This window comes from Vanacampus margaritifer, chromosome 12 (assembly GCF_051991255.1).
Source record: "Vanacampus margaritifer isolate UIUO_Vmar chromosome 12, RoL_Vmar_1.0, whole genome shotgun sequence".
Taxonomy (NCBI): Eukaryota; Metazoa; Chordata; class Actinopteri; order Syngnathiformes; family Syngnathidae; genus Vanacampus; species Vanacampus margaritifer.
The window spans coordinates 6224759-6251123 of NC_135443.1; the positions used below are offsets into that span (position 1 = coordinate 6224759).

A 26365-nucleotide genomic window follows, 5' to 3' on the forward strand; every position below is an offset into this window, starting at 1 on the left:
AAAAAAAATACAGCTTCTCACCAGGCTACTGGCTCAGTATTACAACGGTAAGCTTAAACTGGGCTTGTTGCAACTCTATAGGCAGCGACTGTGCCAACAGCTGACGAATCATTAATGTTGTTAATGTTGCAAGCGTCCATTCTCGGGCGGTTCTTACAAAGCAGTCTCAAGTAATTATTTTGTTGTCATCCAAAGTTAAATAGTCATTCATCAAGATCGTAAGAAACAAGCGGACTGTGAAGGCATGTCCATTATGCTAGGGTTAGTGTTAGGGAAACGTGCACGGGGCCCTCTTTTACAGACATAAAAACAACCTCCCCAAATGAAAGGCAGCAAACATCAAACCCTCGACCACAAGGAGTGCTATAAGAAGACATCTAAGGGACAATAAAGCACCTGCAGCTGGCAGCACTTGCTCGATTTGCCATCTTGAAACAGGGCTGACAAGGAATTGAGCTGACGATGAGGGATTGGAACAGAAAAAGACACTGTAACAGTTTCTCTTGGTTGTAGAAAGAGAAAGAGAATCCTTTGTGTCACCTAGTGTGCGTTGCCATTGTTTAAGCGTAGGTGCGAATAAAAATATGTTTCTACCAAATATGGCAGTTTTGTTTGGTTCTGTACATTCTTTTTGGGGATACTGTTGTCAATATGGGTAAAAGGTGCAGGTATTTTTTTTTTTGTAGGGTAGATTAAATTCGTTAATATTGATAAATGAACTTGTGTTGGTGATCATGGATGTGACGTAGTGGTACACCAGTTCTGCTTTGGAGTACGTGTAGCACTTTATCATAAGTATAAACTGTGGATATTCTGTTGTTTTAGGGACTGTCGTCATGGCTCGTCACTGCACCAAACCATTTCTACGTGCAACCAGTCGAGGCTTTGGAATCTAAGAGATTAATACAACTGCAGCTCAAAGTGAGCTGGGTTACAGAAAATATATCAAAAACTTTCTGCATTTGGCAATTTATTATTATATTTTATTATTAGTATGGGATTTTTTTTAATGGGCTTTAGGTGAACTGATGAATACACGCACGCACGCACATACAAAAAAAATATATATATTAAAAAAAAACATTTATTAAATTTTTTTTTAATTTATTTGTTTTTTAAAAAAAAGGAGAGCAATGATGATGTCAAATCGAATGAACAATACTGAGCTCTCCTGGGGGAAAAAAAAGAAAATATATCAAAAACAAAGAAAGAAAATGATTTGGATTAGCCTTGGATTATTTTGGTCACGGTTATATTGTAGCTGTCAATATAGTTTATTGTTACACGGTCACCTGTTCACGCAATGACGCGAAAGGTGCTCTGCCAAGTCTAGAAGGGGTTTATAAAATAAGCAAATCAGACGTGAAAGCAATAGCTTTCTTCTTTGCACTTTCGCACAAGGATGTAAATATTCTGGATTTTGAGAGGATTAAAAAGGAACTTTTATTTCTTGTTTGCATACACCCAGCACGATATGGCTTCCTAAGAATTCACCAGCGGGTTACACGGTGTCACACTGCTATGATAGACATGCTATTTACTGGTGTGGGTTAAAATCAAGCCAGCATTCCAAAGCATACAGACAGAGGTAAACCAAACTCCACAACTTGGCAGAAGCAAGACTTTTGATAGCTATTTGGCCTTAAACGCATTTGGAAGGCATGCGGCCTTGCCTAAAGAAACGGGACCCTTCGTAGCTCTGGGGTAGTTGTTTAGACTGTGAGAAGATTTTCAAACGTCAACACTGCAGCCACAACCAATCACAGTCAGGGAGGAATGCGCTACAGGAGTGTAGCAGTCTCCCGTTGATTATTCAGATATGTGCAGCAGAAAAATGGGTGAACGCACGCAGTGCGCTTGGCGGATGATTTATGATTTACAGGTAGTGAATCAGCAGAGTTTGAAAGCCAATCAAAACTGCAGTTCGAACAAAGGTGGGTTAGAAGCACCTGCACCAATCTCAATCCATATGTCAACCCTTGAAGCCCTCATTCTCCTTGTCAGGGTCAATTCGCCTCTGAAGACCATTGTTCAAACGTGATTGGTCGCATATTGAGTTAAGAGCGATGAAACCTCTGACAGGGGCACTTTCCTATTTGCGGGGACGGACAGATCACAGGGGATGGCTCTGTAATTGAGTTACTCTGCACCAACAGGATAACTAGCGAATCTAAGGTCATCCTCTCACATTCCACATTGGTACTGGCTAGAGAAAAAAAACAACACTGTCAGAAAAGATTCCTTATCTCTTCATTTGGCATTTGGAAACTGGTCCAAGTGAGATAAGCTATCCCGGCTGTCGATCTGTGCAGAGCAACATTTTTGTGCTCTCAATTAGTTCTTTGTATTCACCTCTGTGGGACATAGGAAGAGAAAGTAGGCTTTTCAACTCTAGTGTCAGGACAGACATTGATTCATGCGGCTGTGCATTTTCCATCTTATCGGGTTCAAGGACGTTCTCAACTGGCTGAACGGTGAGAGGCAGACTACACCCTGGACTGGTCGCCAGCCAATCTCAGGCGATTCTGACAGCTGCAGAAATTACGAAAAGTCTTGTGCCAGCTATAGGAATGACAAAAGTCAGATCTGTGAACTACTAGTGCAGCTGTATGCGTTAACATCAGTCCATGTGGAAAACTGTTCAGAGTGACGTTTCGAGGCAGAGATTTTGCTTCAACTTTTTTTGTAATCAAATTATTATTATTATTCTATTAATACTTTCAAACCTCTATTGACTATCATAGTTAAGCTTGACACCTCAAGACTAAATCCCTTGGACAAAACAACACCCAATCTAATGCCATATCCTTGACGATTCCTCCGGAGGGTGATCTTAGCGGGCTCGTCGTCGCACACTTTTGCTTCTAGCTGAGGTAAGCAAATTGATCAAGTAGCCAACAGTGTCACCTCCGAATGCTGATTACTGCCCAGTGGCGAGACACTGCAGCAGTATTTCCCTCGGTGGCCATCGCAGCTGTCTCCGCCACAGCTTTCAGCGTTGACACAGCTCCAATATGTCATCATGAGTCCTTCAAAAAAAAGCCAAGGCGGCAGAAACCACCCAGATGGACTTTTTGTCCCTGCCTAAATTGACTTTTTGTCTTAGGTGAGACCACCTCTTTCTGCACTTAATCAGCACCCCGATTTACATTTAACCTAACGGGATGGGCAGAGTGTGTTTTCTAAACTACCTTGCTGACTGAAGCCTAACAGACATTCATATTACAGGAAACTGTTACAGCATGGTGCTTAACCTGAAGCACTACAAATCACAACAAAAAATAAGTTACTTATAGACAAAGTGACATTACAAGGTAAGCAATTCCCACTCTGTGAGAAATGTAACAAGAGAGGCAAAAAAACAGCAACAGAATATACACTACCGTTCAAGCACTGACACACAACATGGTGTCCAGGCTCGTACAGTCGTACACCGCCTTAAGACATGAACATTGACCAAAAGTGGTGAGTTCCCTCCACGTTCCTTGTGTTTCCTCATACAGAGCCACCACAATGTCCACTGGAATTGTACCACTTGGATGCTAAATTCTGTACTACAAGCCGTCGGACACGCACAAGCTGCTTGTCGAAGCCTGCGCATTGCCGTACTGTAAAAAGAAGACCATGGTAGTCAGCACTAAGAAGACATATTGGCAACCACCATAAGCATAATTTCGCCTTGCAAATCGATAGTCGCTCTCACAACGCTTCCTTTGTAGGTAAAAGTTTAAACATCGCTGTTGACGACGCGCTTACGTAACAGCCACAGGGCACAGACACAAAAGCCTATAGCGGCTGCACGGAAAGCATGCTCGGGTTTCTGTTGACACACACACACACACGCACACACATTTTCCCACCAATGTAACATATTGGGAGACATGTGTTGTGGTTTCGCAGCAAAAAAGAACAAATACGTACAAATGTGTGTTCAGAGAGGGAGGCCTATCTGCTCTTAATCTCAGGGATGTGATTTGACCAAAGTGAAATTATCTGAAAATTTAGCCGGGGGTCTGGGGGCCGCTGGCACCCAGCTAGCTCATGGGTTTTCCGTGTTTTTAAGTACTTTCAATGCACTCACATGACAAAGAAATAGACAAAACAACAGCATAAATTTTCAATGTATATTGAATTATCCCATATAAAATGGCAGTTTTAGTCAACTCAATATCAGTCACATTCAAAAACATTGGACTGTCTTTGCTTTTAAAAACTAAAAAAAAATCTGTTTTTTTTTTTTGGGCGGGGGGAGATAAAAAAAGCGGAATTCCGCGAATTAGCGGAAAAATCACATCCCTGTAATCTACACAGTAAGCTTCTTTTTTTCATCGAAGAGGTTGGTGACTGCGAACGTCACACGTACCCAAAAAATGCAAAATTCACTCAGAATTTTCTCATTATCTTAACTGTATGTAATACAATGAATATTGACATTAACGAACGAGCCTATTGACAACAGCCACTTTATTCGAGAGAATATTGACATCAATCGCCCACGGCCAACTTACCATGGTAAAATGTTGCTGTAGCGTGTGAATTTGGTTGTTACATGACAGCGGCGTGCCAACAATGTCAGGGCTTTCGAAGGAGCTGCTCTGTACCGTTTCACACGGACATCCTAACGCTGTTGTTGAACTATTCAACATTCTCAGTGTTTAGCTGTACTACCACCAAAAAGTACGGTACCGTTAGTTTGTTACAAAGAAAAACAACTCACCATTAGGCAGAGTCACAGACTATAAACAGGGATGTGATTTGACCAAAGTGAAATTATCTGAAAATTTAGCCCGGGGTCTGGGGGCTCATGGGTTTTCCGTGTTTTTAAGTACTTTCAATGCACTCAACATGACAAAGAAATAGACAAAACAACAGCATGAATTTTCAATGTATATTGAACTATCCCATATAAAATGGCAGTTTTAGTCAACTCAAAATCAGTCACATTCAAAAACATTGGACTGCCTTTGCTTTTAAAAACTATCACTGAGAATATCATCATATCTAACTAATGTGATTACTAAGTTAACACATAAATAATGTTGAAGAGTTCAAATTTCATGAACAAATAATTGTATCATGACCAAATGAAAAGTAACTCATATTAGAGCATACCACAAATGTCTTTGTTATAGCAGAAGATGTTATCTGTCGGAGTCATGTGCATACACAATGAAATACAAAAAAAAAAAAAATCGGATTTTTTTTTTTGGGGGGGGGGGGTAAAAAAAAGCGGAATTCCGCGAATTAGCGGAAAAATCACATCCCTGTATAAAAACACATTTTTTTTTATGATGGCAAAATTGTGAGAAATAGAGTGAACTTATGGGAGGTTAACCAGTGTCCTGAAATGGACTGTGCTCAACCTTCGGAGGTTTCACTATCCAATCATCGATCAAAGGGAGGTTTGAATGGAGCGGGACAGTAAATCATAAATCAGAGGCACGTGACTTATTTTGTGCAGTAAAGGGTGCCTGTCACTTATCGGTGTGCTGCGATAGCGCAGTCACATACAATCTGCTCTCTACATTGCACAGCTGAAGAGTCTCTACAGCTCATTGTGTTCACTAAAGAAGTCCCTCCCCCTCTATTTACAATCCTGGGAAGCAATTACGACACTGCATTCTCTTTCGCCTCCAGTCCCCTGGCCTGTACAAGCAGGACCATCCATGGGTTACGGCTGTCATTTCAGGACAATACCTCGCATCAGAGATGGCGTACACATGCTGTTTTGTTTTTTTTATCAGGCAAAACCCAGGGGCTGTATCTCATTCAAACACTCGCATATAAATTCAACTAGTGACAGCTTCAAGGCAAATGTGCTTGATAATGAAAGTAATCTTGAAAGGATGCCGATATTTACAGCCGTCCACGCGCCGATAAACGCCATCACGGGGAGTAAGCGGGCGGAGGTCGCACGCCAAGAGGAAGTCATCTAAAGGCAACCTAGTAGCCGCCGCTTAGGTGATTCATTCACTTATTGAGCTGTCTTACTAGAAGCACCAGTCTGAGCGGAAGGGAAGAGAATCCTTCAAAATGCAACACGAGTTTGTACAAGGCATTTTTGTGCACGGTGAAGCCTCGCAATTTTCCTGAGGGTTAGGGACTGACGTGAGCTACAAAAATTCGTGAATAATTATTTTCCAGCTCACAAGCAAAAAAAAATGTTTTTTTAAATGTCTACATTAATCGATTACACTCCAAATTATGATTCAAAAACACATGAGTTTAAATATCCTGAATACAAACACACACATGCTTTAAACGCACTTACATTTTTAACACAATGTATTTTAACAAACAAAAACTAATTGCAAGCATAAAATGCATAGACAACATAGTGTAGTGCCTGCGTACATGCAGCGCCATGGGTGGCGTGTGACAAGTCTGCATTGAGTGTTTGGGCGTCGTGAGCTGTGGCTGACAGCAGCTTAGGCATGACAGCGTTTTACAGTCCTAACAACACTTAAAAAAAAAAAAGGCTGAAAATTGCATCGACTGTAGCTCTCCTTTCCCACATGTGAGGGCATTACACTAAGTAAGTATACTATAAAAGCTGGCCGAGCACCCCAGCTTCCTATGCGGAGAGCGTCCATCTCTGGCCGGTAAGAAGATAGATTCGTACCTCGCTAACCTTGGTTGCATCAGCGTCTGAATGCTGGCTAAAGCTTGGTTAATTGCTGCCCAGACAGCGGCAGTAGTGTTAGCCAGTTAGCCGCTGCTTGCCAATGAAGTCCAACAAAACTTTAGCGTTGCTAAATGTCTGAAAACTAAGACCAATCACTACCAAAATTCATTAGTATAAACTATTGTCCTAATTCACATTTTTCAATTTTAGTGCTGACATCATTTTTACATAGCAACTTATTATATAAGTGCAGATATTCAGCCCAACCAAGTGTCTTTTTAATGCAATTTCAATTCATTGCGATGGGGAACTGATGATTTGAGATACTACTCTTAAGTTGAGGAGCGAATGCAATTCGTATCTCAAAGCAACATTGTATTTTATTGTACAAAAAACATTACATAAGTGACAAGCTGTGCGCGTCCCACCCATAATATAAACATGAACCATGTCCCAAGAAGAGTGTCAACACTACTATACGTCATAAAAGCAAACACAGACCGTCATGTCGCTTTTACAGTACATACGTACACAATCAGACTGAACATTAAAGTCACAACGATAGCCATAGTAACGACTGCACATTCGCCATGTCAAATTGGGGGAACGGTGTGTGTGAGTTGAGCATTAAAATTGGATTATAAACACAATGGCAAAAGGGTGTAGGTAGAAAACATTTTTTCACTCACCGGCATCATTTTAGCTTCGTACCGCATTTAGCTAAGCATGAATCCACACCACTGGCAGTTTCGACGAAAGCGGAGCGACTTTAATCCCCGCACAGTCTGTGAAGCCGCCTTGGGCAAGGAGACTTTCTCCTCTCCGTAACCCCCGCCGTCCTGTCATTAAAGAAGAAGAAAAAATATTTCGAATTTTCATCGGAAAACCTACACGTCTACTGCCGACCTGTTGCAACTAATAACATGGCCTCCTCAGCTACGAAGTTTCGACTAAACAACTTTACACACATTCGTTACGACTCGAGCTCGGTGGACGACTTAAAAAAAACAGTTCTCTCAACTTGGCGACACACAGCCTCTTTATATAAGCATATTCGGTAGCATCGAGCGTGTTTTAGGTGAGACTTACCCGTGAAAAGACGATGGGAAAGAGCCACAAACTCCGTATTGGTACAGCGGTGCTCGCTAGCTCGCAACCGAGCCCAGAATGACGTGCCAGGAGGAGGAGGAAGAGGAGGCTGTGGAATCCAAGCCCTGCCCACCTGGCCGAGCGGTGCACAGTCAAAACATACATTTGAAATGTATTTCTACAGAAGTGTATTGCATTCACTTGTTTTTCTGAATATTTTTTTTCTGTTTTCTGAATAATTTCCCCCTGTTTTATAAAATAATTATTGTTTCAGTTTTTTCTGAATATTAATATATACTATAATACCAGAAATAGACTCACAAGTTTGGTTTCCTTTGAAAACAAATTGATTCACACAAAAACATGTACACATTTTAAAACGCATAAATATTAATGTAATCGTTTTTTCAATTTTGGGATACCAGCACCAGCTAAATATTTTCTCACCTTTGCTATCAGGTTGATTTATGCAATTGCCAATTTACAAACAGCCATTTTGGGTATTTTATAATGACACGAATACAATATTTGGTGACCCACATTGTATGTACTTTACAACTGCTATTTTCCGCAGTTGAGACTGGAGTTTTCAATAAAAACTACATCTCCCATAAATGTCCTTCTACAGCAAGCGAAAGGTTCAAAAAGTATTCAGTGTCACATTTTCCGCACGTTGGGTTTGTGTGGACGTCGCCTCAGACGGTGGAGCAGGTGGTTTACGGCTCGTCTCCTTGTAAACATTAGCCCGGTTCTACGTGGACCATGGATGAGAATGTAACCGCCACGTGTGATCAGCTTATCAAGGCTGTGAACGTGACCATGGATGCGGAATCGAGTCAGATATACCGGCTGGAGGCCCTAAAGGTAGCATCGTTGCTAGCTCGTTGCTACTAGCCGGTAGCTAAACGCGTCACTTAGTTGAATGAGTTATTTTAAAAAAAAACTGTAGTGTTGTTCTGAAGTCAAACACTTTCTCAACATTAGTCCTGAATCATTAATGTTGTTAAAGTGGCTTTTCTGCTATACGTACTGGCAGTTGGTTGCTAGATGTTTTGAAAGTTAGCTATATTGCTAACATCGTTCCATTACGTTCATTCAAACGCCAGCGTCACGTGGACTATGATAAAGGACCAATATATTTATGTAAACTGGGTGGATGGATGCAATGAATAAGTGAAATAATCAATCTAATGTTAGTTGTTAAGTTTTAGCCATTCAGTTATAAGGTTATACTTATATGTGGTTACTTTATCTTAACAAATGTTGGGAACGTGGGATGACATGACATGTGTTGTCTTTTTGACAGTTTTTCGAAGAGTTTAAAGAGAAAAGCCTACTGTGTGTCCCATGCGCCTTACATCTAGCAGACAAATCCCAGCCAGCTGTAATCAGGCACTTTGGCTTGCAAATTTTTGAACACGTCATCAAGTGAGTCTCACAATTAACTTTAAGGGCTTTAAAAAAATTATGAAAATGAACATTTGCAATAAGCATCTTTTCCCCTCGCAGGTTCCGATGGAACGATATGCAACAACAAGAGAAAGTCCAGGTCAAAGACTGCACCATGCAGCTCTTGTCAAAAGTGAGTATGATGTGTTGGTGTTGTTTTTTTTTTTGTTTTTTTTAAATAACTGTAATGGCTAGGTTTTGATTTGACTCCTGTTTGCACTCAGGGTACACATCCGATCCTGGAGGAGGAAAGCTACATCAAAGATGTCCTCTCACGAGTGGTGGTCGAAATGATCAAGAGGGAATGGCCGCAGAATTGGCCGAATATGCTCAAGGAGATGGAGACACTCTCGAGCGAAGGGGTGTGTACAATTCAGTGAACCTCCCCTGATAGCAGGGGACATTGATGCCACAAGGTGGCGGCGAAACACTTAGGTATTGAATGTCTTTGAACCCATGAGAGATGTTGGGAACATTGTGAACTTGGTCTTGAATTCAATTTGAAATGGAATTAAAAAGTATTGAATACAACTTTGAGCTGTAGGAACCCTTTAACTGTCATTTTAAAAGTAGTTACATTGTAACTTGGAAAGTTAGTGACGAGATGTATGCTGAACTTGACTCTTGTGAGGTATACTGGCATCTTATGTAAACTCACACATGGGGGTGGTTCCTCTTTTGTAATACAAGTTACAAAAAAGTCAAATTAAAAAAATCAGTATTCAAAGTTTATACTTTATTCATGAAACTGACACCATTCACATAGGAAGCCCAGACAGAGCTGGTGATGCTGATCCTGCTGCGGCTGGCGGAAGATGTGATCACCTTCCAGACATTGCATCAGCAGCGGCGCCGAGACATCCAGCAGACGCTCTCGCAGAACATGGAGAATATCTTCAGCTTCCTGATGGCCATTCTGCACCTAAACATCGAGGGGTACCGGAAACTGGTAAAAATAAGATGTTGAAAAGATAAGATCTTTAAACTTGGAAAAGCTGCAATAACGTGACCAAAATATCAATCTGGTCTGTTTTATTTAGAAAGGGTCGCCAGAACATGAAATGAAGGTGAGTGATTCTTTTCCATGTTTTCAACTTGTATATCTCAAATATTTTTTCCCCCCATTGAAATGACTGAAAGTTCCATTATCTGTTCCAGCATCCCCCAAAATCACCAATAAAAATATATTTTAGAAATATTAGTCATTTCCATTTTTTTTTCTAGATCTTTACATACCCGTGAGTAACATTTTCTGTATGTGTCACTGTTGTTTGTATTTTATTGTCTGTTTGATTATAACTATGAAACATGCTAGTTTTTTTAAGCCTATCTATGACCGTTTGCATTTTGTGTTAGCATAAAGCTAGCTGACTTATAAATGTTATGTTGTGTGATGAAATGCAAAATGTAATTTTTGATGTTTATGTTGCGACAAGGAAAAATGCTGACTTTACAAACGGTGTAGAATGGCTTTTCAATCAAAATCGTCGTTTGACAAACTTTACCAAAAAAAAAGCCCGTTGTGTGTTATGTCAGGCCAGGGCTCACTGCAAAGTGGCCGTGGCGACCCTGAGCACACTGGCCGGCTACATCGACTGGGTGTCTCTGGTGTACATCACGTCTGGGAACTGCCGTCTGCTGGAGAGCTTGTGTCTACTGCTGAGCGAGCCTGAGCTGCAGCTGGAAGCGGCCGAGTGCCTTCTCATCGCCATTAGCCGCAAGGTTCGACTTGCCAGGAGAGATATTGGGTATCATTATTATGGAATTTTTGTTACAGCTTAGAAATGTGTGTTGTTGTTGTTGTTCCACAGGGCAAACTGGAGGAGAGGAAGCCGTTCATGCTGCTGTTTGAGGACGTCGCCATTAATTATATTCTTTCTGCAGCCCAGTGAGTGTACTTGTGATTCTCATTGTGCGCTTTTAGTATTTAGTGGTTGTTTCAACCTGGTGTGTCTCCTTCCAGGTCAGCCGACGGTCCGACCTCCTCTGAAACACAGTAAGTAGATGGTACAGATGTGGATGTAGGGTTCTACATTAACAGTTGCCCGGGTCCACTACACAAAAATTTTCTTTTACAGTATGAAAATGCTAAAAATTAAATAAATAAATCATTGAAACTTATTGTATTATATCATGAATATATAGTACAGGGCCATAGCAGGTTCTGGCAGGGCCACAACCCAAAAAGGTTCCTGTGATGTTTCTAATATTACGTAGACGGTGACTGTGTTAATGTATTGTAGACCAGTTGTGGTGGTGGAGCGGCGCTACGTGTTCCTCAAGAGGCTGTGTCAGGTGCTGTGTGCACTGGGAAGTCAGCTCACCTCACTGGTGGTATGTATGAAAGTCCTTTTTAATGTGTATTTGTTTGCACCATGCACTTTAGTTCTGTTCACTGCATTGCACAGGGATGTGATTTTTCCGCTAATTCGCGGAATTCCGCTTTTTTTTATCCCCCTCCCCAAAAAAAAACGTTTTTTTTTTATTTTTATTTATTTATTTTTTTGTAGTTCATTGTGTATGCACATGACTCCGACAGATAACATCTTCTGCTATAACAAATACATTTGTGGTATGCTCTAATATGAGTTACTTTTCATTTGGTCATGATACAATTATTTGTTCATGAAATTTGAACTCTTCAACATTATTTATGTGTTAACTTAGTAATCACATTAGTTAGATATGATGATATTCTCAGTGATAGTTTTTAAAAGCAAAGGCAGTCCAATGTTTTTGAATGTGACTGATTTTGAGTTGACTAAAACTGCCATTTTATATGGGATAGTTCAATATACATTGAAAATTTATGCTGTTGTTTTGTCTATTTCTTTGTCATGTGAGTGCATTGAAAGTACTTAAAAACACGGAAAACCCATGAGCTCCGGGCCCCTTGTCCCCCCCACCAGGGCACTGCCCTGGACCTAGCTGGGTGCCAGCGGCCCCCAGACCCCCGGCTAAATTTTCAGATAATTTCACTTTGGTCAAATCACATCCCTGATTACAGTATAGAGCTGTAAACTGTAAGCTCACCACTTTGGTTGGCTACATACCAGGAAAGCTGTGCTCCTCTGTCTTTTCCCCATTTCAGTTGAAGTTGAGATAATGCCAATCATTACCTAAAATTAAACAATATGGTGAATGCTACTTCTACTTCAGACCACACATTCCATGTCAGTGCCGTGTTACAGAGCAGCGACATGGGGAGAAAAAAAAAAGGCGGGAAAACGCACCCGCTCTCTATTTGTAATTGTTTAGGCCAGTGGTTGTCACAAAGCAAAGTCGTGACCTATTTGCAGTTGAGAATAAAGCTTTTTTTTTTGTTGTTTAAAAAATAATCTGAAAATACTAGTAACGTATGTAACATTTTTAGATGGCAGTTTTAAATGTTTGATGCACCACCAAAGGCATATTGGTAGTTATCCAATTGTCTACTAGCCAAAGGCGAAACTGCATTGTACAAATATTTGTTTAGAATAGCTAGTAACTAAAGCACAAGTGAGTAACATTGCTTGATGCTTACTCAATATTGTACGTTCCATGTGGGAACTCGGTACACCTCACTACTGTTCTTGGAAGAGAAAAAAAACAGAATGCAATTACATGTAAGCTGAAAATCAGTGGTTTAAGCTAAGTGAATGATTATAAAACTTGCCAAAGTTGCCACTTGAAATTAAAGTTTGCAGGCTCGGTGATATAGATCACAATTACCTTTTTGAGGTCCGACATTTTTGGTACTTAATGTAAAAGATACTGTGTACTGTACCAAATGAACCCGACTTCAGAGCTCGGTGGAATCAAAGCTTTTAAATTTCCAAACGGTCCCCACATAAATGAAATGAATAAATGATACGTAAAATGTCTCCACAGGGTTCTGATGTCAAAGTAGATGTTCCTGCGAACCTCAGCAAGTACTTGGAAGCGTTGTTGGCTTTCACGACACATTCCAGCCTGGTAAGAAGAAATGAACAGCAAATTCTTACATTCTACCTTGCAGATAAAATTTGGGGACATCTGTGTCTCTATTTTGTCATCATGAAAAGTTATCTGACAGGCATTGCGCTAAATATTTGTAACTGCCATTGTGGTCTTGTAGCAGAAACAGTTTGAAGTCATTCCTTAAATTCATCATATTGAAAATGTGTCAGATGATTTTGTGGATTTCGCAGACACAAAAAAAAAAGGTTTAAATTTTGGGGTTTTCATAGATGTCGTCTTAAAAGAGTGAGTAAGGTTCCGGAGCAGGTGGTGACAATGGTTTTTAGAGAAAGAAAATGTTAACGAACAATGAAAGAAAATAGTAAACAAATACCTAAAAGAAAAAGTGTTTGAGCCAGGCGAGTGAGCCCACTGCGAATGAACAAAATGGTACCACCATGGTATTAATGGTATTATCTATAGTTTATTGTTTTAATGAAATTGATGATTAGACCTTTTGTGTAGAAACCTTTTATAGAAAGAAATTGATTGAATTCAATGTGTCTTTTGCCCCACAGTTTCTGAGGTGGTCCACTCAGCCTACGTGGGCGTCCGTCTTCAAACACGAGACTCTCTCCCAGGAGCCCATTGTCGTAGAAATGGCCATCAAGTTCCTCAGATCTTCCATAAGCAACTTCGTCAAGGTCAGCGTGTTGTCATTGTCGCAGTGCTTTGGAACCAACGCGGATGTTCATTCATGTTTTGTTTTTTCTGTCCAGACGGGTTTTCCCAGCAAAAACGATCACCCTAGTGGTCAATACTCGCGTGTGGACTTTGACAGTGACGAGGACTTCAACGCTTTCTTTAATTGTAAGCGTTTCTTCTGTTGAAATATGAGGAATTGTATCCCTCTGTAAATGTCATGGAATATTTTGGATATGTGTCGCTCTCCCTCTTAGCGTTCCGGGCGCACCTGGGAGAGGACGTGCGATGCGCTTGTCGCCTTGTTCCCTTGGAGGCTTTTCAGATGGCCGCCATGTCGCTGCAATACCAGCTTGGCAATGCTACAGGTACGTACTTTTGCAGACTGCTCCATTCACTCTTTAATCGGAGTGCTTAAATCATTAAAAGTGCAGGATTGTTGACTGAAGTTGAACCCAAGTTGTGTGTTTCACACAATTGCAAAAAAAGGTTGGTTGGATACGAGATTTGTATTTTCATTTTATTTTTCAAAAGAAAATGGTAATCAGTCCTCAATAGTTTTTTAGCTGTCTTTATTACCTGGAATTCTAAAAAGTCTTAATTTTGTGGGGGAAGAAAATAACACTACAAAAAAATTAAAGTGTAGTGTTACAAGAAATAAATATCCTAAAGTTTTGACTTGTTTCTGTACTTTGTATTATGACTTGATTCTTGCAAAGTTACTTTTTTCTTGTAAAAGGACTTACTTTACTTAAAAATTCATCCAAGTTAATAATTATTTAACTTATTTGCTCCCAAAAACGTATAAATACGTTCTATTTTAAATGTGTCCCAAAGACGTATTTACAGTATGTTTTTTATGCTAGAGCATACAGAAGGCTTTGATGCAGCCTCTCAACTGCAAAGAACGGTTTAAGAAATGGTAGTTATTACAAAAACGGCCAGCAGATGGCAGCAGAGCTGAAGAGATCAACCAGGGCCATTTTGAAAAAAGCCAATTTACCCACAGTTCTAAACATATTTGTGAATAATGATGAAACTTAGCTATATTGTAATGGTAGTTGCTGAAAATGGAAATGGATAGAATAAAAAAAATCCTGATGAAAGAAGAGACTCTAATCTTTCTTTTGGTAGGTTTCATGTTTTTATAGCAATATAACTCAATATTCTGTAAATAAATTGCACCACAGGGAGTTGCACAGTGAATGCAGGAATCATGATGCACCAAGTGTGTCATTGTTTACATTCTACCAATCCTATGCAGTATCCTTTTTTTCCCCCAATTAAACACGTTACAAAATTTTTTTGTTTGTGTTTTATGGGGGACTTGAAGCAAATTCCTTTCATTTCAGTAGGTTAAGATCATTTGAGCTATGCGGCACTGTAAGTGTATAATGTGATACTTGCTTCTCTCACACTTTCTCCAGCTCGGGGCATGGGGCTGAACTCTCTCTTCTCCACGCCAGTGCATGAGTGGGATGCCGTAACAGTCTTCATGGAGTGCGTGGTGCCACAGGTCTTGAAGAGTCTCGAGGAGGAGGTAACGGACGCAGCTTATAAACCTAACATGGCAGTTGATGGCTCAATATAAGCTCAATACTTTTGAATGTGACTTTGCAGAAATTGCCCGTGGACGGGAGCATGGAGTTGCTGCAGGCTGTGCTGCGCTTTGACACCCAAGATCCTCACATAGTGTCATGCGTGCTCACCAACGTGTCCACTCTTTTCCCCTTTGTCAAATACAGACTGCAGTTCCTGCCTCGGGTCCTTTGCAAGGTCAGTCAAGGGTATTGAATGTGCTGTCGTTCAGGGATGTGATTTTTCCGCTAATTCGCGGAATTCCGCTTTTTTTATCCCCCCCAAAAAAATTCATTTTTTTTATTTTTTTTTAGTAGTTCATTGTGTATGCACATGACTCCGACAGATAACATCTTCTGCTATAACAAAGACATTTGTGGTATGCTCTAATATGAGTTACTTTTCATTTGGTCATGATACAATTATTTGTTCATGAAATTTGAACTCTTCAACATTATTTATGTGTTAACTTAGTAATCACATTAGTTAGATATGATGATATTCTCAGTGATAGTTTTTAAAAGCAAAGGCAGTCCAATGTTTTTGAATGTGACTGATTTTGAGTTGACTAAAACTGCCATTTTATATGGGATAGTTCAATATACATTGAAAATTTATGCTGTTGTTTTGTCTATTTCTTTGTCATGTGAGTGCATTGAAAGTGCTAGCGGCCCCCAGACCCCCGGCTAAATTTTCAGATAATTTCACTTTGGTCAAATCACATCCCTGTATTAATCACGTGATTGCAATTTATTTCTCAAAATATTCTGATTTAGCTTTCAATATTATAGCTTAATTCTGGTAATTCACATACAATTTTTTCTTACTGTATTTCGGCTCATTTCACATATTGTATTCTCATTCATTACCCACAAAATTCTGACTTTATTTTTGCTCAATTCCGACTTCTTTATCATACTAAATTCCGTAAAATTCCCCTGGTGATTAGTGTGTACCTCTGCGAGGTCCCCATCATGATTGATGATGAAACCCGTCAGTTGCTCTCCGCAGGGCTCCACGATAATTTAGACGGATGTGCCTGTCCGATCACTACGACCTAGCTGCATTGCTTCACAAGGTGGCCAAGCTGTTTCTCTTCCCATTCGTAGATTTATAAACCAATTTCCAGTATAGCGAATGTCAGAAGGCTGCAGAGACAATGAGGACCTTGATGATGTTCCCCCACTTCCACTAAGCTGGTGGTAACAGGATCATTTGCAGACTCGACAATTTGGCTTTTTGTACTGCCGCGCAGCAGGCGCGGGAAGCACCGCTGGGCCGACCAGACGAAAGATTCAGAAGAAATCAGAAAGCGGCAGCCTCGAAAAACAGCAGGGTTCTTTTGGTTAATTGGCCTAAACCCCACCCATCACATCACAAATTTGAATCAAGCTTTGAATATTTGTTAAGCAAATATTTAATCGTTAAAGTGTGACTAATAACACATGATGCACAACATGGGTTCTTTCTGAGAGATGGTATACGGAGAAATCAACAGAAAATGTAGACTCTGCACTTAAATTCAGCTCTCTTCACAAGCTTCAGTGCTGCAGGGCCAATTCTGCTTTGAAATGTAAAACTTTCAGTATTTATTGTGGGAATATTCTGATCGTTTTGCAAAATGGCAACATTCATTCCCCTATCTGTTTTGGCTTTGCAGCTTTTTGAGACTGTTTCGTTTGGGTCTGTTCAAGAAATTAAGGTAGGACACAATAGTATTCACTGCTTTTCCACAACATGTAGATTAAATACTGAACAAATCTACTAATAAACCAGGTACCACGCACCCGAGCTGTAAACAACGTGAGGAGACACGCCTGCTCCGCCATCATCAAGATTTGCCGAGATTATCCACAGTTGATTTTGGTAATTGAATTGAATCAAAGTTTTGAAGTATGTGTACGAGTATATATTGTGGGGGGGGGTCTGTAGTTTGATTTTGATTCAAAAAGTGAAACTTGTATGTTTTATGAAGATTCTCTCCACACACTGGATCTGTTTCATTTTGTAAAATTTTTTAAGATTTTACTTTAGAAAATGTACATTCTCGAGAAATCAAGTTTTTTTTTTTTTATGTAGAAAATAGGCAGGAACTGGCTTTTGGAAAAATATTTTATGAATCTGTGTAATAGGAGTTTTACTACTTTTTTTTTTTTTAACCACTTGAATACATTTCTACAATACTGTAATTTATTGATGTTAAGGCTTTAACATAGCAAAATGTGGAAGAAGTGATGTTTTAATTCTTTCCTACTAAATTTTAATGTTGGTCACTTCGAGAGTATTTTTTTAGGTGGTACTTTGTAAGCCATTTATTTTTCTCCTCTTGTCGCAGCCTTGTTTCGACATGTTTTACAACCAGGTGAAGAAGATGTTCTCCAGCGACGCCACGCTCACATTTATGCAGAAGTGTGCCCTGATAGAGTCTCTGGTGCTCATCAGTAACGAGTTCAAGGACTTTGAGAAGCAGAAGGTGTTCATAGATGAGCTGCTGGCCTCCGTGATGGCCGACTGGACCTCAGACACGACGAAGCAGTGAGTTTTGAGTCTCTTCCGCTTTTGAAGTATTTGCATTCTTTTTTTAGCTCTGTTGCAACTTTTTGTTCATTGAATGTTGGCCCTGCTTCGCCTGCCAGAGTGCTTTCCAATCCCGCCGTGTTCCTATCCTTCATTGGAGCCGATCAAGTAGTCAACGAGCAGCACCAAGAGGCGGAAGCTGCCGGTACCAACAGGGGGAGGGTAAGCAATAACATATCTTATTAAATCGCATTTACCAGAGGACTAAGTCAACCAAGAGCCGCATTTGCTAATGTTTTCTTTCCAATCTTCTCCCAGCTGGGCTTCTGTTTGAACGCCATGCTGGCCGTGGTGAAGCGGGCGCGCTGGCCTGCGGACCCAGAGGCCGCCAAGGCCGGAGGTTTCTTCGTAGGCCACTCGGCGTCAGGCACTCCCGTCTACAGAAACCCCTGCGCCGCCCAGTTTTTAGCCTTCCTGCCCAACCTTCTGGCTCTTGTCAAGTACGTGCTGGAGATTCACCAAGCAGCTGAATGAAGGATTTTCACGTTTTTCTTCCATCCCTCCCCCACAGAACTCAAAATTGTTTGTTTGCGCCGGAGAACAGAGCTCGCCTGAGTGAGACCTTTACCAGAGCGCACGAGCTGATGGACGGAGAGAGGAATCTGGTTCTCGGTGAGCCTTTTTTGCTAATTTTCCCCTGAAGCAGCCAGGACAACGTCATCTTATGGTGGATTTACACTGTTTGGTGGACGTGACACAGCATAATTCTAACCTTATGTTCTCCAGGTCTGGCTCATCCTATTCAGGATTCGGATGACACGCCTTCCTTTAAAACTAATTTGGAACGAATGCAGTTCTTTTTCAGCCAGCTGTACGACAACTGGTAAGTGAAACCCCACTTTTGAGTGTCACTTCCTATATTCGTATCCCCATGTTACCTCTTCTGCAGTTTCCAAATCCTGGGAAACGGAGGGCTTTCCCTGCAGCAGGATTTCCACAAGATCGATAGGCTGGCCGAAGAAATATCCGCCTCGACTTTCTTCTCCCTCGATCACGTGCCGGACTACAGACTTCGCCCTGTCATTCATATCCTCTTTTGCTTTTGTTTGATGGTTCCTTTTCATATGCCTGCACAGTTTAGTAATGCTCATTCTTTTTCTATAGTGCTTATCCTCATTAGGTCTGGTCTGGTTGCCCACCGACAGAAGGGCACATATAGAAGAAAAAAAAAACATTCAGAGTCATATCTTAGGACAATTTTGTCTTGAATAAACCAAACATGCAAACACTCTACGAGGGGTGGCAATTTAACAATATGATAATAATAAAAAAGAAAAAAATGAATGCTTTTTCGCAGAGGAATAAGGGACTGTGCGCCCTGCTGCAAATAGCAAAAATCTGCAAATAATTGTAACCCCTCCCAAAATGGGTTTGTAATTACACATAGATGCCACAAGATGGCACTTGAAATGGAAGATCCTAAAGCTTAACACCATGCATCTAACATGCACGCAACAATATAACCAAAGTTACATAACTTTGAGTTCACAGACGACAATTTTTTTTAAGTCTTGAACCCTTTTACTCTCAGAGCAGCTTTTTTTTCAATGGATCACAGTGGAATGTACAGGCTTACGTAATATGTACTTTAATGTGTATTTTTTTTTTTTTGTCGAATGTGTTTCTGACAAGGATCTAAAGTGACATTTCCTTAACCGCTGTAAACGCTTGTTTCTAAGGCAGTTGGTGCTGTCGTGTCCCGCAGAATACAACGACAGTCTCCTGTGCCCCCTGCTCGGCCCGCTCTTCACCTACATGCTGCAGGTTTTATACTCTACTATAAAGTCCGTTATGAAGCGCCTGTCAAGCCAGTTGCTCACTCTCCTGCCCTCTCTTTTTATACGTTCATGTAGCGTTTGAACATGAAGTGGCAAGTCATTATCCAGAGAGCTTCTGTCAAGTAAGTCTGCACGGGATATTATTTTATACCTCAGTGGGTTTAAATGTTCCTATTCTGGATGTCAGGATATGTATTCTGTCAAACGTGTGAACAAAAAAAAACTGGGTTGTTGTTTTTTGTCAGTGGTGAGGAGGAAGAGGAGGAGGTAGTGTGTCAGGAGAGTCAGGTGACAGAGGAGATGCTGCAGGAGCAGCTGGTGCGCCTTCTCACCAGGGACATGCTGGATTTCATCAGTATGTTTTTCTACTCCCCGCCTCCATTTTTTTGTTTTGTTTTACATTCTAAAAAATGGGGAGGAGCATGATTGGCAATGGGGTGAGTGGATGTGGGTCAGTGTATGGTTTGTTTTTACTCACTTATATGTGTGTGTGTTCTGTTGTTTTGTGTTGTTGTTGTTGTTGTTGGTTTTTGTGATGATTTTGTAATGTTTGTCATTTTCAGCTGTAAGCTGCATTTCACGAAAAGTGGCCGAACCTGCTGCCAATAAGGAGGAAATAGAAGGTGAGAATCATATCTGGCATAATGAAAATATTGATACACCATTATAAATGTGGCTTGACAGTAGGCATGGGCCGATATTAGATTCTGACGGTGTGATAACAGTGAGCAAAAATATTGCGGTATCACGGTATTCAAATTACAGCTCTAAAATGTCCTTTTAAAAAATACTCAACACATTCGCTTTCATTTTTTTTCTCAATATTAGCAGTTATTGAAACCTTGATTTTTTTCTTAAAACCACGGTAAATCGTCAAATCGCTTGACAAATTAATTGGTCAGCTGATATTAGCTCTTTTTAACTCTTTGACTGCCAGACGTTTTCAGAAAAGGGATGCCGTGGGTGCCAGCCGATTTAAGCATTTTGACTGATCTTTTGACTGATCTTTCAAGGTCCACAGAAATTTATGTGTTTGTACTATGGAAACACACATACTACCAAATGAAAGATTAGACTCTCATCTCTCATCAGAAAAAAAGTTTGTTTCTACCTTATTCCGTTTTTCAGTAATCAACAATAGAAAATGGTTAGTTTCACCTCTGTTTTGAAACAAACGTCTTTTAACGTCTTTGGCACTCCTCCATAGGATTTTACTAAACGTTATTTAACGTTTTTGGCAGTCAAAGAGTTAAAATCACATTAACACACCGCAATAATAAGACAAAGATAATGACCCCCCCCCCCCCCCAAAAAAAAAAATTGCTGTTGTAAAGTTAAACAGACTAAAGGTCAAAGCATTGTAAAACCATCAAAACGTTTTGCCAGTTCGTATGTTTATAGTTAGAATGTTTAAAATATCTTTTAGTCATTGTGTGTGTGTGTGTGTGTATATATATAATATATATATATATATATATATATATATATATATATATATATATAATATAATATATATATATATATATATATATATATATATATATATATTTTTTTTTTTTAAATTAAAGGCTGATTAATTGGTTATAAGAGTTTTAGTCTGCCTCACATTGTACTCTGCATCTGCCCCAAAAATCTATCGGTGAAGCCCTAATTATGAATAAAATATACAGTAATACGTTCGAGAAAAATGCAGTACATCTATTGCAAAAAAATCCTTATTATTTTGGTCTTTCGTATTTGTGTGCACACAAATAGATAAATGAATCAATTCTAAGGGCGCTTCTTTAAAATGTGCAGAAGACGACGTGATGATGGATGCAACACAGGCGTCGTCCGCTGCCCCGCCCACAGAAGAGCTCACCGAGCTGGGGAAAAGCCTGATGAAGGATGAGGTCAGAACGGTCAGACCCTTGTTATCACACACGAGAACGCTCCAAATGTTTTTCACTTGTATTTTTCTTCTTTACACAGGACATCTACATGACCCTGTTGTCCTTTTCCTTCACCTCGCTGTCATGGAGGGACGCCACTTACTGCCACCGCGCGGCTTCCATCATCTGCTGGACTCTTCTGCGGCAGGCAGGACAACCTTTGAATTGTTGCCACACACAATTAGATTGATATGACTCTTTCCATGGAGTGGATGTTGCTGGTAGGCGACGACAAGTGTCTTTGTTCAATTTGGTTTGGTTCTTGTCCAGGTGGTGGGATTCAACCTTCTTCCAGAGGCAGTCTCTTGGTTCTTTGTCAGCGTCCTCAAGGCTCTCCAGACGCACGGGCAACACGAGGTCTGCAATGCCAGCCTCTCTCAGCTGGCCATGCAAATCTATGACAACCTGGTAAGGCCAACACACTCCGTGGGCGGAAAAATAGTACGGTGTTCAAGGAGTTCTGTGCTTTTGTTTCTTTTAATATAGCCTTGTTTTCATTCCTTACATTCATTCATCGTTCCTACCATTCATCTCACATCATTTTGTCACCCTCTTTCCTTGATTTTCCTTCTAGCAATGCTACCTGGCTTCCTTCTTTCCTTCCTTGGTTCTTTTTCTCTTCCATCCTCCTTTTCTTGATCCGACTTTGCTATCTTCTCTCAAACCTTCCTCCTTAGCATTCACTTCACTTCGGTATGTTTATGTTATGTCATTCCTTCATCCCTACCTTCTTTTCTTCCTTATTTCCTTTTTTCCACGCATCATTTCCCCCATTCTTTTCATTAGATCCATCTCTCCCTTATTCCTTTCCTCATCGGTTCTTCTCTTGTCCTGCCTCCCTCCATTCTTTCCTTCCTTTCCTCCTTCTTTCCTACCGTCCATCCATCCGCCCTCCCTCCCTCTTTTCTTCCTTTGCCCTTTCATCCCTCTTCCTTCCTTCCTACTTTCTTTTCTTTCTTTGTTTCTTCCTTCCTACTTTCATTGTCAGTCTTTCCTTGCTTCCTTTTCCCTTCTTTTAAAAAGTGTATACAGGGTACCTACTTTTGGTCCACCATGTCCAGTACAACAAAGAATATCCGCGTAACTCGTTCCTGTCCTTCCTCAGCGCCCTCGCTACATTGAGCTGCGGGCGGTGATGAACCAGATCCCCAACATCGATATGGAGTCTCTGGACATGTACGATCGCAGGCTGCTGGAGCCCAACACGCAGAAGGTCGGCGAGAAGAAGAGGAGAGAAAAATTCAGGAAGCTCATCGCTGGGACCGTTGGGGTAATGTCATATCCGGTCTTTTTTTTTTTTTTTTTAAACCAGGAAAATCCCATTGAGATCCGCAGATCTCTTTTTCAAGGGAGTCCTGGCTAAGAGGCGCAACACAACACATCATTACGTACAGTTAAAACAGTAAATTAAAAACAGCAACAGGTTAACTCTTTGACTGCCAGACGTTTTCAGAAAAGGGATGCCGTGGGTGCCAGCAGATTTAAGCATTTTTGACTGATCTTTCAAGGTCCACAGAAAATTATGTGTTTGGACTATGGAAACACACATACTACCAAATGAAAGATTGGACTCTCATCTTTCATCAGAAAAAAAAGTTTGTTTCTACCTTATTCCGTTTTTCAGTAATCAACAATAGAAAATGGTTAGTTTCACCTCTGTTTTGAAAAAAAAAACGTCTTTTAACGTCTTTGGCACTCCTCCATAGGATTTTACTAAACGTTATTTAACGTTTTTGGCAGTCAAAGAGTTAATCACTTCATTTCCAGGTCCTTTAAAATGGCATCAAACTGAGACAAAGTTGTGAGATCTGGAAGTTGAAGTGTCTTTTTTTTTTTAAGAGTTCCAATCTTAAGGTGCTTGATACTGAAAAGCCATCTCTCCTTTCTCTGTCTGAGCGTAAGGTCCATCAGACTTCCGCTGAAGATACACTTTCAAGAATGGACGGAGTAACCCTATGAGTCCCTTGTAAATAAATCTGTGTCAGCCGACGAGTGTCCAAAGCAGGCCATCCAACCCGGGAATACAGTTCACAGTGATGAGTTTGTGGACCATAGTTTGTTATGAAGCGCAGGGAGGCATGAAAAACAAGAGTCAGACAACTTATGTAGAGCTTTGGCCGGGGCATGTGAGTATAAAAGGTCTCCATAATCAAGCACAGGAAGAAATGTTGCAGCCACAAGTGTCTTCCTTGCATGGAAAGAAAAACACAACTTGTTTCTAAAATAGAAACTTAACTTAAGGCGCAGCTTTTTTTTTTTTTTTTTAACAAGAGTTTCAATGTGAGAATCAATCTTTAGGTGGCGGTGTTGCCTCAGTGCTACCACACAACGCGATCATGCCAGAATACTGTACTGCCATTAACTAACTCATTCACTGTGAACCCTTTCTAAAGCATTCTCCCATATTGCCAGCTGTTATAGAGCGTTTTAACGGATCTTTCCAGAGCCACAAAATATTTTGCTCTGTGACAAGATAAGAACGGAGCCTTCCAAAAGAAAACTAGACTCTTTTTCTTTTCTTTTTCCCTTTTCTTCTTTCGGCAAAAAAGATTTTCTAGCTTTTTCCTTTCTTTAGTAAAGTGCAGAAGAACAGCAAAAGGTGGAGAAAACTAACTTCTTGTGAAGAAACATGTCAAACATGACAGTGAATTTAACATCTCAAACGATACAAAAGTTAAAACAAGACTGGGAGATTTTGATGGCAAAATAATAATTTATTTACAGATGTACAGCGTGAGCGATGTAGGCTCGAATTGAACGTCAGAGGCTTCTTTTTTGTACATAGTGTTCCTCTTTCTAAACTTGTTCAATTCAACCTGTAGGCATTTCTCTCCCTCCTAATCTTCGTGACAAGCAGAGATTCACCCCCTAATCTTTTTCTACTCAAAACCTGTAATGCAACGCCACCATCTACAGGGGGCTTTTTCATTACAGTGTCGAAGTTTGAATTTTACCCTCTTTCATGCCTACCTATTGTTAAACATACTTGGTGAATATTTACAGTATGTCAGTGGCAGTAAACGGTCGGAGTCCAGTTGACAAATTTAAACATCTTTGGCAGTGAATGAGTTAATTAACTTGAAACACATTTTTGGTCCCAACCCCTAGTTTGAGAAAACGCTGCTCTGCAGAATGCATCAATTTCCCTGAGAAAGTGAGAGAGGGAGGGGGGCGGGAATGCACGTTTAATAGACTTCTCTCTTTTCTCTCGCCAACAGAAAGCTCTGTGCCAGCAGTTTAGGAAAGAAGTCCACATCCGGAATCTTCCGTCTCTCTACAAGAAGGTGAAGCCAGACAAGGATGTGCTGAGCAGCGACGAAACGACCGGTCTTACGGCTCTTTTCGATCCGGAGAAAAACTCTTTGTAGGAGGAGGAGTGGGCCACAGCTTCTCTAGCAAACTCTTTTGGGACTCGAGGTGTGCTGCAACCAATATATTGTTAATTCCAAAGTCTAATTGCCTACACCATTTTTTTTAACCTTTTCGGAAAACAAGAAATGATTCTGCTAGCAAGAAGGGTTCAGGTTACTCGAGTTTGCGGATTACAATAACCCGAATGACTGAAAATCTATACATACACAAAGAAAATTTATTTCAGCAATCACATTTATTTTTTATTGATATTGTGATAATAAGTTAAAAATAACTTAGACTATTATGCTTTTAGGATAACAATCTCTTGTCAATGTCGCGTCGACCACTTATTACTATCGTTATTACTACACAGCATTTTTTTTTTTCAAACTGCAAAACAAGCTTATTTTAATGAGGAGTAATATTTTCCCCTCATTCACACTAATCAGCTCAGAAGTGCTCACGTTATGTTTTGCATCAAAATTGTTATTACAGTGTGTTGTATTTAAACAAAGGAGGCACTCACTTTCTTTTTTTAACAATAGAATTTTACTGGATTGATTAATACTTTTGGATCATCTGTTATTTGGTACCTCATGTAGATCATTTCATATGATGTTTGTTTAATAGTAAAATAAGCTTTTTTGTATTGTATATAATGTAAAGTACTTGGTATTTGTCAATTCTAATCAGCTCCCCCAAGTACTATTTTATGTTATGTTTTTTTCATTACAGTATGTGCCAAACCATGTTTAAACAAGGCCACATTATAACAAACATGTTCATGAGTTAATAGTTTAAAAAAAATGCAATGATACATTCCTATTACCTCCAAGGAATTGATTTTAGGTATTATTTTAATTTGATGTGCTCTGTTTTTAATGAGCTGTAAAAGAAAAAAGAAAAAAAATGATTATTTTCTTTTCATTATGTTTATTAGCATTTGGGATTTTTTTTTTTTTTAGTTTTCCCATTTTTGTAAGCATGAACCAAAAAAGGTGAGTGACTCAAATCCTTGGAACATTCATGTCAATCTCTGTCCTGCTTGTAACACTAAAAAGATCTGTAAAAACAAAGGGGAAAAGCCTTTGTAAAAGTTTAGTGTGGTTGATAGTTTGCTTTTGAATAAAAAGAAAATTGTCTTTTTTCCTGTGCTGAAAATGAACTCAATTTAAAAATGACTTAAAATAACTTTTAATCATTTATATTTCACAACATATGTACTTTTTTCAACATTTACAAATATTTTTCATACTTGGTTACATGTTTAAACTTTTATATACAATTTGGCTTAATAGAAGTATTTAATTGAATAATAGTTTATTCCACTATATTTAATTGTAGTACTACTTCATCACTGTACA

General features: G+C 39.9%; 2 protein-coding genes across 5 annotated transcripts in view; one reads left to right on the forward strand and one right to left on the reverse strand.

The window, feature by feature from the left end:
- Window positions 1–7837, reverse strand: part of tp53bp2a (tumor protein p53 binding protein, 2a) — a 28317-nt gene extending 20480 nt beyond the window's left edge. For all 3 annotated transcript variants that reach the window (XM_077581612.1, XM_077581613.1, XM_077581611.1), the window contains exons 1-2: window positions 7715–7837; window positions 7315–7464 (exon numbers count right to left, since the gene is read on the reverse strand). In XM_077581612.1, the coding sequence (XP_077437738.1) occupies window positions 7315–7341 (27 nt within the window). In that variant the 5' untranslated portion in view covers window positions 7342–7464; window positions 7715–7837. The remainder of the gene's footprint in view (window positions 1–7314; window positions 7465–7714) is intronic.
- Window positions 7838–8369: 532 nt separating this feature from the next.
- On the forward strand, window positions 8370–26148 carry xpo5 (exportin 5). 2 transcript variants are annotated; one of them, XR_013296206.1, is made up of 33 exons: window positions 8370–8578; window positions 9021–9142; window positions 9224–9296; window positions 9388–9525; window positions 9930–10112; window positions 10204–10230; window positions 10700–10885; window positions 10975–11051; window positions 11127–11159; window positions 11407–11497; window positions 13034–13117; window positions 13660–13785; window positions 13861–13951; window positions 14041–14151; window positions 15211–15323; window positions 15404–15559; window positions 17022–17063; window positions 17138–17227; window positions 17697–17896; window positions 17998–18100; window positions 18197–18378; window positions 18450–18550; window positions 18665–18761; window positions 18828–18963; window positions 19604–19702; window positions 19792–19838; window positions 19962–20071; window positions 20280–20339; window positions 21514–21608; window positions 21688–21795; window positions 21918–22055; window positions 22753–23773; window positions 24866–25063. XR_013296206.1 is itself a non-coding variant. In XM_077582118.1 (33 exons), the coding sequence occupies exons 1-33, from the start codon at window positions 8477–8479 to the stop codon at window positions 25013–25015; spliced, it is 3636 nt and encodes a 1211-aa protein (XP_077438244.1). In that variant the 5' UTR covers window positions 8370–8476; the 3' UTR covers window positions 25016–26148. The 2 variants fall into 2 exon arrangements, 1 of the variants encoding a protein (XP_077438244.1); XM_077582118.1 differs by having other exon boundaries at window positions 22753–22917; window positions 24866–26148.
- The last annotated feature ends 217 nt before the right edge of the window (window positions 26149–26365 follow it).